This window comes from Microcebus murinus, chromosome 18 (genome assembly GCF_040939455.1).
Source record: "Microcebus murinus isolate Inina chromosome 18, M.murinus_Inina_mat1.0, whole genome shotgun sequence".
Classification (NCBI taxonomy): Eukaryota; Metazoa; Chordata; class Mammalia; order Primates; family Cheirogaleidae; genus Microcebus; species Microcebus murinus.
Window position 1 is genome coordinate 44,434,618 of NC_134121.1, and position 13,409 is coordinate 44,448,026.

The window sequence follows — 13,409 nt, forward strand, 5'->3', positions numbered from 1 at the left end:
TTTATACCATATACTCTTGTGACTTCTTGACCTATTTGCAAAGTCATTGATACTTTTTAGGTTTGAAACACAGACTGGGAAAAGAAACAAACCAAAAAAAAAGAAAAAAAAGAAAGAAAAGAAATAAACAAGGTGATTTGAATGAGGCCCTATGTCAAGCCTCCAGACTGACCTGTACTCTACTAAGCAACTATATTTCTCCATGAAGAGAGGTTTCAGCTGGGTTTAGATAAATTAGTACATTTCATCAACATAATGCCCACTCATGTCAGTTATGCCTATTAAAGGCCACATTAGAAACCTGTTTATTCACAAACAGATACTAACCAAACAAGCACAGTGGCACAAATTAGTCATATAAATATAAGTGGTATCACAACCATTCTCAAACTATTTTATTGTCCAAGAAACTCCTTCTGTGGTCACAGGAGGCAGGCACCCAGAGACCTCACTCCTCGGCACTCTGTGTGCTGACGTAGTCCTGGAGAAGCGCCTGTGCCTCTGCCCGCCGGCTCATCTTGGTGGCCTTGCCCTGAAAGCGGCCTTTCTTCCCGGCTCCTTTGCCTTCCAGGACCTCAGCCACCCTGGGGAAGAGAGAGACAGTCAGGGAGAAGGTCTTTGAAAGGAAACAGCCACAGAAAAACCAAGGGCAGTCCTGAATCTTTGCCTGGGGCCATGGGGAGACAGAGGAATAGGAAATGACTTGTGGAGATCCCTCTTAAAAATACTTGCACGTGTGCACAAAGACACATGTACCATGTTCACTGCAAGAGGGAATAACTGGAAACAACATATAAGTCTATGAACAGGGCTAGACACATTACATAATCTCCAGGGAGCAGGGTGAGTGTACCCTAGGGATAAGGGGCCGCAAACTCGGGGAGCAGCAGTGAAGGAGCCGGGTGCCAATGAGAAAGGTGGGCCCCATGGTGAACTGCAGAGGCCTGTGCTGTCCGAGGAGGGCGCCATGGCTCAGTCCCTCGCAGCAGCTACTACCACATAGGAACCTGGGCCCGGGGTTGCCAGATCTTTTTTTTTTTTTGAGAAAAGCTAGAACTCTACATTTTTATGTAAAAGTCTCCTAATTTTAAGATGTAGCAAATCATTCTGAAAAATATAAAACAGTGCACAAGGTAGAGGTGTGTGACTGACAGGAACACATGGTGGAGGGCGGGACTGGCAACTTCCTATTTCATGCCCTGGGAGGTGATTATGCTGATGTTTGCTTTATAATTAATCATCAAACTGTGCACCTGTGTTTAATGCAATTTTTTTTTTATTTTGGCATATTATGGGGGTACAGATTTTAAGGTTTCAATAAATGCCCATTTCCCCCCCTCCTGTTTAATGCAATTTTATGTGCTATAGTTCACAATTTTTTAAGTTAAAATATCTCTGTAAAAACGGATGAAAATGTTCATTTTGGTGGGTAGGTTTTCAGGTTATTTTCTACACTCTGCGTATTAAAACTCAAAATAATTAAAGCAAAATGAAAAATAAATAAAATACTGCACAGGCCAAAGCAGTGTATAGTCCACGCGTGGCTGCCTGTTGGGAACTTCCACTATAAATACTTATGTTTCCTTCGCTGTTTTCCAATGAACACATATTCACCAGAGCCAATCAGGACTCTGAAAACCCTAAATGCCGGAAAGAACACGGGTAATATAACTCCATATCTAATTTATTATTATTATCATTGTTGCCTGCAATGTGAATTGAATGCCACTGCAGATATCATGGCCCTTTTAATCAGTAAAGGGCTGTATTAGCAGATTAGTAGGTTATAGGCGCTCCCACTTGCGCAGGAGTCCACACAAGATTTACCTGGGGCCCAGGGTCTCCACGGCCTCAGCTGGCCCTGCCAGTAAGAAGAGCCCAGCACCTTTCTCATCACCCACAGTTAAGAACAGGATGGTCTCCTAGGAGGTAAGACAATGAGATGAACCCTGATACTTACGAATGTGGGGTCAACCCCCCAAGCCCTGCTCTCCTTAGGCTCAAGAACAAATATTTCCCCCTAAAGCACACAGTGATGCTCTGCTGAGTGATGACACAACCCCTCCACCCTGGCTCGTTAGGGCCAAGAAACCTTTTGAGAGCAACCATGGGAACTCAGGGCCATGGCCAAACAAAATCCCATTTATGGTGTGACTTCTGCCAACCTTTTCAACCTGTCCCCCACCACGCACGCAGTGTCTGCCACTGCCTAAACCACTGTGTTTCCCTCTGCCTGGCCGCCTCTCCCCCTTGTCTGTCTGATGACCTCTGAGCAGTCTTCAAGCCCCTTTCTCCTAAAGCCTCCCCACCCTCTCAGGTAATGTGCTCCTCTGCCTCTAGCATTTATCACTTTAAATAATAAATGTCAACACGCATTTGTCTCCCAGAATAGAACTGAGCTCCTTGTGAATCAGTACTATCTACACAGAAGAATTATGAGAAGAGAGATACACATGAGTCGCATTAGGCAAAACCAAAAAAATAAATAAAATTCTGGAGTAAATGCAAAAGAGAGACCTGTAGACAGTGTCAGGAAGGGGAAGGACAGTGAAAACAGATGGGACAGCCTTCACACGGCCTTGCCAACCTGATTTTCTAATAACGGATCCTCAGCACACATAAACGTGGATGGTTTTAAGGAGCTAAAGTTCTGATAAAAGGAGCTCAGAAGCTGATAAATGTCACAGCCCTAGAAAGAGCAATAGCCCAGATACAGCTGAATACCTGAAACAGGGCTTGGCTCACACCCAGTGCTAAGAAAACAGTACTGAATGAATTTCTATTCTCTATTCTGCACATATTAATATAGAGGGACTTTAGCTAAACCAACACCCCTCACTTATATCTATCTCCCTAGGCCTACCTGGGACAGGGTACAGAATCTTATGTTCCTCTTACCTCTGACCCAATCTCATTGGCAATGATATTCATGAACTCAGAATCACCCTCCTTCCTACAACAAAACACAGACATGAGATCCCAGTTGGAATGGTGGCTGTGAAACTGCTGGAAGACTGGCCCATCCTCATGAAGCTGGCCTCACTGCTGCCTGTTTGTGCATGTAAAGTCCCAGACACCTTTGCAAAAAGAAAGAGTGCTTGCTGACGGCCAGCAAGATGTACTTCTCAGCCTTGGCAGTTTCTAAATAAGCTGTGGGTTTGTTTCTGTCTCCCTTACATCAGATTGACCAGGATGAACAGAGATCTGTTAGATGGTGAAGGAGGTGAGGGAAGGTGCTAATGAAAGATACAGAGTTACAGTGATGGTGTTAATATCAAACCAGGAAACCAGGTAGGTAGCACATGTCTAGGGTCTGCTCAGCCTTGAGAATACCAACCGCCTCCCACAGAGCACTACATACCGAGGAGATGCTGAGCCCCAAACCCAAGACAGCCCCCCATCTTGTCTCCAATACTTAATTCCTCACCTGTGTAATGCAACCACACCTCCCCAGTCCGAGCTGTTCCTGAGGCTGTGGGCAATGTGCACAGCCAGGTCTCTGAGCAGATTCAGGTTGTTCTGAAATAGATGTGATAACTCAGCAGACAGGTGAAAAGGATGACAAGAGAGCACCAGCTTCCCTCCACCTCATTCTCCCCTCACTCCTTCTGTGACAAACTACACAACTGCTTGGGCAGAGGGCTGAGTCCAGAAAGCCTGTTCCAGGCAGAGCCCATGCCCTCTCCACTCTCCATGGAATAAATCACCTTCTGCAGGAGCTTGGTGGAGTTCTGGAGCTTTTTCACTGCTTCCACGTGATCCTCTGCTCCACACCTGCGAGAGAGAGCTCAGTGGAGACCTGCCCAGTTTCCCAGCTGCTTCTGATGTTGAGGTGCCTCCCTCCAGATGGAGACTTGGGGGCATTCTGGGAAGGTCGTTCAGGCAATTGGGGGAAAAGATACAAAGGAATAAACCATTTTGCATGGGTGTGACTCACTCTCCAATGCACTTTGTCATTTATGATTGCACCTCATCTCCCAGAGGTAAAAGATTATTCTCTCTCCCTTACAGGTAGGAAGGCTACGCCCTGGGTGTCCAAGATCTTAGAAACAGAAGGCAACTGAAAGGGACGTACTTAAGTAGAGTGGTCAGTGCTTTTTCAGTTCCATGACTTCTCTCCATCCACTTCAGCACCCGGTTGCCAGCCAGAAATATCAGGTTGGTTTTGTTCTTTTTCCCTTTCTCAGTGCCCAGAATCTTAATGACCTACATGAGGTGAAGGGGTAACACGCACAAGCCACTGTGAGTCCTCGAACCTGAGGGCAGGAGAGACTCACCTCATCCTCAGCTCTGAAGCAAGGGAGATTTCACTTGGGACTCTTCAACTGACCCCCTCTACCACTCTGAGCCCTGCTGTGACTCCCACTCGTGAAACCCTCCTTAACCAGTCAACAGCCCTTGCTCACCTACCTGCAGGTCACTGAGATTGCTCACGTGGGTCCCACAGCACATGTTGGAATCAACACCCTTGATGGTAATGACTCGAATGGGCCCAGCGTGATCGTCCGGCAAACCCCGGCCTCTCACCTGGGACAGAGGCGGGGGAGAAGGGCTATCTGAATTCTGACAAGGAGCCCTCGGACAGCCATTCTGCAGAAGCCACCCCACTGGCTCTCCCCTCACCTGCTCCACCTCAGGGTCATCCAGGCTCAGTTCTCGCACATTCACAGGCAGCCGATCTCTGATTTTCTCATTGACACTCTGCTCAATGGCAGCTACTTGCTCTGCAGTCACAGAAGGGCTGTCTAGCTCAATGACACTCCGGAGTCTCCCTAACTCCCTGCCAGAAGAAACAGATTGATCACAGGATGTTGATGATGATAATAAGTTTACAAAGAATGTTCATATAAATGATTTTTTTTTTTTGAGACAGAGTCTCACTTTCTTGCCTGGACTAGAGTGCCGTGGCATCAGCCTAGCTCACAGCAACCTCACACTCCTGGGCTCAAGTGATCCTCCTGCCTCAGCCTCCCAAGTAGCTGGGACTACAGGTACCCGCCATCATGCCCAGCTAATTTTTCCTAATTTTAGTTGTTTGGCTAATTTCTTTCTATTTTTAGAAGAGACGGGGTCTCACTCTTGCTCAAGCTGGTCTTGAACTCCTGAGCTCAATTAGTCCTCCTGCCTCAGCCTCTCAGAGTACTAGGATTACAGGCATGATAAATGATCTTATTTGATCCTCACAAAAACCGCACAAGATAGGGATTATCATTCCTATTTTATAGGTGAGGGGTATTCAGGAACATGATCAGGATCTTGCAGCCAGTGAGTGGTGGGGCCAGGATGCACCCCCTTGGTCTCTGGGCCCCAAAGTCCATGTTCTTTCCTAAGCAAAGGCAGGTATCGCTTCTCTCATCCTTATGCTTTCCCTAAGAACATAAGCTAACCCCATCACCTCATCTTTAAGGAGAACAGAGCCAATTCTGAACACTACCCTTTCTTTTATCCTCCTCCTCCCCAACCCATGATGGAGAACGGAGGTGGTGGTCAGGGACCCGTGCCCTATGGTTAGTCTTATGCCTCCCACGCACCATGATGTTGTCTTCAGCTCAAACAGATGGTCAGCAATCGCTGTGATGAGATGCTGCCCTAAGCAAAGAGAGAAAGAAACAGGAGAAAAGTGAGAAGCCCAGCCCAGACAGATACATACTCCGACAATGATAAAAATCGCAGAAATTCTCCTACTGAAGACCTGCTAGGCACTGGGTAATACACTTTAGATACTTTATTGAAAATCATCGTGAGAATTCTACAAAAGGCTTTATGAGGCCACTAACTAAAGCCTAGAGAGTTCAAATAACTTGCCAAGGCAACAGAGCTTACCAGAGGCAGGATGTGAACTTAAGTTCTGATGTGCAGCATTCATTCAACAAATATTTACTGAGTACCTACCATATGCCAGGCACAGCGCTTCCAATAGAGATACAGCAGCATCCCTGCTTGATGACCATGGGGATAAAGGGAAACAGTGAGGAAAAGGAAGATGAGGAAGAGGAAGAGAGAAAATAGAAATTGACTATGAAGGCAGAGGCAACAAGACAGCCAAAAGCCTTGAGGAGGGAATAAGCAGGATATGTTCAGGGAGTCAAGAGATGGCCAGCATGGCCAGGATGCAGAAAGCAGGAGGGGGACGGGCACCAGATGAGGCTGGAGCAGTAGACAAAGGCCTGCCCAGGTAGGGCTTGTAGGCCATAAGGAGTTTGGCTTTCTACAAAGAGCTTTAAGCAGTGGAGTAACATGATCAGATTCTCATTTTTACAAGATTGCTCTGGCTGCTGTGTGGAAAGCAGGCTATACAGGAGCAAGACTGGCCGGGCGCGGTGGCTCACGCCTGTAATCTTAGCACTCTGGGAGGCCGAGGCGGGCGGATTGCTCGAGGTCAGGAGTTCCAAACCAGCCTAAGCAAGAGCGAGACCCTGTCTCTACTATAAATAGAAAGAAATTAATTGGCCAACTAATATATATAGAAAAAATTAGCCGGGCATGGTGGTGCATGCCTGTAGTCCCAGCTACTTGGGGGCTGAGGCAGGAGGATTGCTTGAGCCCAGGAGTTTGAGGTTGCTGTGAGCTAGGCTGATACCACGGCACTCACTCTAGCCTGGGCTATATAAAGCAAGACTCTGTCTCAAAAAAAAAAAAAAGAAAAAAAAGAGGAGCAAGACTGAATGTGGGTGATCTATTACAGAGGCCCGGGGGAACACAATGAGAACTGGGACTAGGATGACTGCAGTGACAATAGAAGGAAGCGGAGAGATATTTAGAAAATAAACGGACAGGACTCAGTGATTGGCTATCCCCAACAAGGTATGTGGAATGACTTCCAGGGTTGGAGCAACTGGGTGTATGCTGACACCCTGCACTGAACATACAGCATGCTAATGGAAGGCCAGGTGGGAGGGACAGGCTCTTCATTTCATTTTGGACATTTTGAGTTTGAAAACCCTATGAGACAACCAGATAGAGGTATCAAGTGGGAAATTGGTAATACCTAATTCCAGCAGTTATTCTAATACTTTTAATTGTCCATATTGTTTTTATAACAATTAGCATATCCTGTCTAAATCGGAGCAGATTCTGAATACATCTGTCTCCTCCAAAAGGTTAACTCCTAGGGAAGCAGAACCCCGTCTCAATCACCATGGCATCACATACACAGCAACAGCCCCTCTTGCCCCTGTCCCACCCCACTTACCTGAATGCTGCTGCATGTGGTCAAACCTCCGCTCCCAGTCCACCCGGACCAGGACCTGGCTCCCGGGTGTCAGAGGTGTCTGTGTGAAATGATCAGCCTGGGCCCCACGGCGGGTCACTCTCAGCACGGAGATGTCATTGATTGTACCACGGTCATCAGGCTGGGGGGGAAGAAGTAATGGTAATCAATGGTGAGGCAGGGCACTCTAATTCCTAGATACAAAGACATGCTAGGGCGTGTGTGTGAGACAGACCCAGAATTTGAGTCCCCTAAGAGAGAAGGGGAAAGCAATGCCAAATAAGGAGGGAGCCCTTTGTTCTATGAGAGGACTCTCTGTCTTCTTTACTCTAAACACCTATATTTTCAGACCTTCAGAATAGAATAACAGAATCAAAACAGAGAGAGATTGTAACTACAGCAATGAAGATTTTAGTAAAACCCAAAGAAACTTAATCCTCACTCTCATTGCCTTAGATTCTTATCTTTAATAGCTTCTAAAATGATCTGAATTTTCCTCCCTCCCTCCATTCCATCCTCTGCACTGCTCCTAGAATTAGATTCAAAAATGTTCATTCATTTAAAAAGTATCAAGTGCCAACTGCTTACAAGATACTGTGCCAGCTCAAGAATACAATGTAAACAAGACATGGTCCCTCTTGGAATTCAAGAATCTGAAGCAGAACACAGACTGGAAAACAGGCAATTGCAATATGATCTACAACATGCCATAATATGAAGAAGTGTATGGTGCTACAGAACCTCAAAGGAAAGAAAACTAACAGTCTTAGGAAATCAGGAAAGACTTCCTAAACAAATAATGTCTAAAATTAGACCTTCTGGCAGGGCGCAGTGGCTCATGCCTGTAATCCTAGCACTCTGGGAGGCCGAGGCAGGCGGATTGCTCAAGGTCAGGAGTTCGAAACCAGCCTGAGCAAGAGTGAGACCCCGTCTCTACTATAAATAAAAATAAATTAATTGGCCAACTAATATATATAGAAAAAATTAGTCGGGCATGGTGGTAAATGCCTGTAGTTCCAGCTACTTGGGAGGCTGAGGCAGAAGGATCGCTTGAGTCCAGGAGTTTGAGGTTGCTGTGAGCTAGGCTGATGCCACGGCACTCACGCTAGCCTGGGCAACAAAGTGAGACTCTGTCTCAAAAATAAATAAAATAAAATTAGACCTTCTATGGATAGCTGAAGTCACAGGTTTTCCTTCAGCAGATCACAAAACCTCCATGGTGGGAAAATCACTGTAATAATGACACTGATATGAAATTGCAATTTTCTCACTAACAAGTCTACTGAACATGTTTGCTCAAGTCATTTCTTTGCCTATGAACCTGCATAATTCAACACGGTTTCCTGAATAAAATGCGCACACCTACACACCTTAATACATCCTTCAAGGCCCTCTGAACTGGCCCCCAATTACTTTTCCAAGGTTATCAACATGCACCATAGGCTCCAACTACATCAGACTATTTACAGTTAACTAGACTTGTTGGATTCTCTCAGGCTTGTTGACCTTGTGCTATTATCTCTGCTAGAAAAGCTTCTCCCAGCAGCATGGTGGCTCATGCCTGTAATCCTAGCACTTTGCAAGGCCAAGGTGGAGGATTTCTTGAGTCTAGGAGTTAAGAGACCAGCCTGAGCAACGTAGCAAGAGCTCGTCTCTACAAAATATAGAAAAATTAGCCGGGCATGGTGGTGCATGCCTATAGACCTAGCTACTAGGGAGGATGAGGCAGGAAGGTCACTTGAGCCCAGGAGTTTGAGGTTGCAGTGAGCTATGATGACAACACTGCACTCTAGTCCAGGCAACACAGCAAGACACTGTCTTTTAAAAAAAAAAGAAAGAAAATAAGCTCCTCCCATAATGTACCTTTGGTGTGATTACTCTCCTCTTTCATGTTTACAATGAATCTCATTTGTATTCAAATTGTACCTAATCTCTACCCCATCACAGCACTGACAAGTCTGCTCTCCTTTGTGCTATTGTAACTCACCGGTCTTATATGAACTCCCTCAGGGACAATCTTTTTCAGTTCCTGTTAAACATCCTGAACTAATTCCTACCTCAGGGCCTTTGCATTTGCTATTCTACCAGTCTGGAATACTCCCTTCTCCCTCCACCAGCACCACTAGATAATAGCAAGGGCTCACTCCTTCACTTGTTTAGGTCTCTACTGAAGTAACTTGACTCCCATCACTCTTTCCCTTTATTCTGTTTTGTTTTTATTTATATTACTTATTATACCAGGCATACACAGTTATCTCCAATAAGCATTTCGTGTAAGTACAGACACTGTCTTGTTCACCCTTTATCCTTAGAGCCTGGAATAATACCTACCATATGTGTGTCTAGATAAGCATTTGTTGATTAGTATTTCTTGAACAAGTAACGAAAAGCATTTTCTACTTGAGCACAAAGGATTTTGGGAGCTTAGTACCTGTCCCCCGCCCTCAGGGAAAAGCAGCGTATCTTCCAGCACCACTTGGAACCCGCTCAGCACCTCTTTCTTGCCGTTGCTCCCTTCTGTCTGCAGCTCCGCGGGACTACAGGAGACCACCGTGGTGGCGAACTGGACAGAGGGGGACGAGAGAGTAAGCCCCGACCCCGGCCCTCTCCCCACCGGGACTGAATCCTATCTCGGCACTCCCTCCCTCGTGGCGCCCTCTTCCTTAAACCGCCCCGTCGGCCGGGCAGCATCAGACCCCCGCCCATCAGGCCGCACCTCCCGCGCATAGCTGTCCCGCTGACACCGGAACGCCATCTCTGCTGGCTGCAGGAACGCGCACACGCCGAAAAGCCCGGCAGCCGACGGACACCGCCGTAGGACAAACTTCATTAAGGCCCGCGTCTCTGCGCAGAAGCAAGAGGGTAAAGAATGGGGTGGGGTTTGGACAAATTTACTGAAAACGCGAATTGCAGACGTTCCGCGTTGTTTAGCAACTGTTTTAAGACTTTGAAAAGGACCAGGAACGGGTGGAATCGTGAGCAAACCCCTATGGGCCCCAGGGGTGTCAGTATTAATAATTCCGCCCACGGAATCCCAGCTGCTTACAGGCGGGGATGGGACCGGCTTGCGTACAGAGCAGCTCTGCCCAATAGACATATAATGCAAAGCACATATGTTAATAATGTATTTTATTCAAATCAACATATCCAGAATTTTACTTCACCATGTTGGATATTTAAACATGAGTGAGATGTTTTACTTTTTTTTCGTACAAATTTTCGAAACCCGGTGTGTATTTTACGCCTAGCCCATCTCAGTGTGGACTAACTACATTTCAAATACTGTACTTAGTAACCACGTGGGGCTGGTGCTACTGAATTGGACAGCGCAGATAGAGGTTAACAGAAGGTAATAAGCTGCAATCAATGCCTTAAAACGTTAAACAGATTAAAAGTTAAAATTAACTCTGCGTTTTTAGGTCCACTAATAAAAAATTTGAAGACTCCAGATATTTCAGAATTTAGAATTTTCCAGATTTTAGGCAGGTATTGCAGAGCATTCCCCGTGTGTTATGTACCACCCTCTGCTGGAACTCTGGAGTGACATCATGTAGTGGAACTCATTAACATTTATGCTAAAAATAAATACCCTAAGTAGAATAAACAAAGACCATAAATAGGCTCACATTTTAGCTCAAGTTTTACTTCCAAATGAGTTTTGGTGTCAAAAAAAAATTTTTTTGGTGTTCAGAACTACTTGGTTTTCAGAATTGTGAATGAGAAGACATATGCTATACAAGCTCACCTGTTTTGTCACCTACAAAAAAACAGCCTACTTTTTATAAGGCTGACATGGGGGCCAAAAAATTTTAATGAGATCACATATAAATACTTAGTAAGTTGTAAAGCATGATAGTAATATCTTTGTGTTATCAGTTTTTAAAAAGTTGTAGGATTAATGTCAATAGCAAAATGGTCAAAAGACATGGACAGAGCACATTAACAGAAACAGGAATAACTAATAAAAATAATGTACAGTTTCATATAATCTCATTAAAAAGTAAATTAAATCAGATAAAATTTTTATCTTGTCAAGTATCTAAAGGTTTTAGAGAATGGAACACTCATTGTTGGTGAGACTAAGAATTGGCATAATTTCATCAAAAAGAAACTTGGCAATGGCTAACAAAATGTTTAAATGTATCTACTCTTTGAGGTAGCAATTCCACTTCTAGAAATGTATCCTACAGATATTCTAGCACAAATATATAAAGATCTGCATTTTTAAATGTTTATTGCAACATTATTTGAAAACTGAAAAAGACTAACAACAACCTAAATGTCCCTCCATAAAGAACCAGTTAAATTATGGAAAATGCATTCAATGGAATACCATGTAGCCTTGAAAAAACATGAGTTAGATCTATGTGTGCTGATTTGGAAAGATCTCCAATATATGGTAAGTGAAAAAAAGTACAGTGCAAGATGTACATGGTATGATAATTCCAGCTGTATACACGCAGATATGCGTTATATCTATATTAAATTTTAATGACATTATATATAAATAATATATAATACTAATATTTATGTTCTATATTATTTTACATATTATATATCTTATAATTATATAAAATAAGCTACAGGTAGTATGGAATTTATAATACAGTATGGTATATATCATATATATGATACAGTATATAATATAGTATAGTATCATACATATATATAAAACTGTTAACAGTGGTTACCCCTATTGGGGAAGGTGGTGCAAATTTTACCTTAAAGTTTATACCCTTCTATACTATTCTAAACTATGTTTATATATTACTTATATAAATTTTAAAGTTTACTTTTATTTATTATTTTTTAATTTTTTCACATTATGGGGGTACAAATATTGTTAGGGTTACATATATTGCCCCTACCATTCCTCCCCCTGCCCCCCCCATACTTTTATTTTTTTGAGACAGAGTCTCACTCTGTTGCCCAGGCTAGATTGCCATTGTGCCAGCCTAGCTCACAGCAACCTCAAACTGGGCTCAAGCAATCCTCCTGCCTCAGCCTCCGAAGTAGCTAGAACCACAGGCATGCACCACCATGCCCAGCTAATTTTTTCTATATATTTTTAGTTGGCCAATTAATTTCTTTCTATTTTTAGTAGAGACAGGGTCTAGCTCTTGCTCAGGCTGGTCTTGAACTCCTGAGCTCAAACGATCCACCCACGTTGGCCTCCCAGAGTGCTAGGATGACAGGTGTGAGCCACTGCATCTGGCCTAAAGTTTCCTTTTTTAATAAATCCTAATATTGTACCATGCGTTCAAGAGCAAAATGTGTGGGTTTTGCCTTTTAAGTTAGTCTTTTGTACACATTAAGCACTCAATTGTGGATGAATGGAGTAGCTATTGAATGGAGGAGTAAACAGACAGACATTAACTAGTGTAACAATTAGTTTTTAAAGTATAAAGAGATTTCTGAAGTGTACAGTAAGCTGAGGTGGCTGATTTTAGGGATGACAGTATTAGCTATAAGAAATCAGAGCACAGATCTGGGCAAGAGGAATTACCCCAGTTTGGTTATAAGCCTGTCCACATCTTTCTTCTTCCAACCTCAACAACAAGAGCCAGGATCTCTGACACCCAATCCCACTTCCTTGAGAGAAAATCTAGAGGGAGAAGAGGATTTCCACTAGGAGGAAGAAATACAAGAAGGAAAGAGACAGAGAACAGTTCCAGAGATTTATTATACTCCATGTTTCTTCTTTGGCTTTTGCTTTACCCATAAACACACATACTAGAGATTTACTATAATCTATATATTTCTTCTTTTTTTTTTTTTTTTTTTTTTGAGACAGAGTCTCACTTTGTTGTCCAGGCTAGAGTGAGTGCCGTGGCATCAGCCTAGCTCACAGCAACCTCAAACTCCTGGGCTCAAGCGATCCTCCTGCCTCAGCCTCCCGAGTAGCTGGGACTACAGGCATGCGCCACCATGCCCGGCTAATTTTTTATATATATATATCAGTTGGCCAATTAATTTCTTTCTATTTATAGTAGAGACGGGGTCTTGCTCTTGCTCAGGCTGGTTTTGAACTCCTGACCTTGAGCAATCCGCCCGCCTCAGCCTCCCAAGAGCTAGGATTACAGGCGTGAGCCACAGCGCCCGGCCTATATATTTCTTCTTTAGCTTTCGCCCTGCCACATACACATACATACTGAAATAACGGAGCAGCCCAAACACAGAGATTATAAACCAATCAACA

General features: G+C 44.1%; 1 protein-coding gene across 1 annotated transcript; it reads right to left on the minus strand.

Moving 5' to 3' along the window:
• Positions 1–268: 268 nt before the first annotated feature.
• On the minus strand, positions 269–10,275 carry AARSD1 (alanyl-tRNA synthetase domain containing 1). The gene is made up of 13 exons (XM_075994594.1): positions 10,257–10,275; positions 9,927–10,054; positions 9,642–9,773; positions 7,193–7,352; positions 5,532–5,589; positions 4,624–4,780; positions 4,411–4,527; positions 4,076–4,206; positions 3,708–3,774; positions 3,428–3,519; positions 2,899–2,953; positions 1,828–1,922; positions 269–584 (listed from the first exon to the last, which is right to left on the minus strand). Exons 2-13 carry the CDS (start codon positions 10,038–10,040, stop codon positions 449–451), a joined length of 1,314 nt encoding a protein of 437 aa, XP_075850709.1. The 5' UTR covers positions 10,041–10,054; positions 10,257–10,275; the 3' UTR covers positions 269–448.
• Between the last annotated feature and the right edge of the window lie 3,134 nt (positions 10,276–13,409).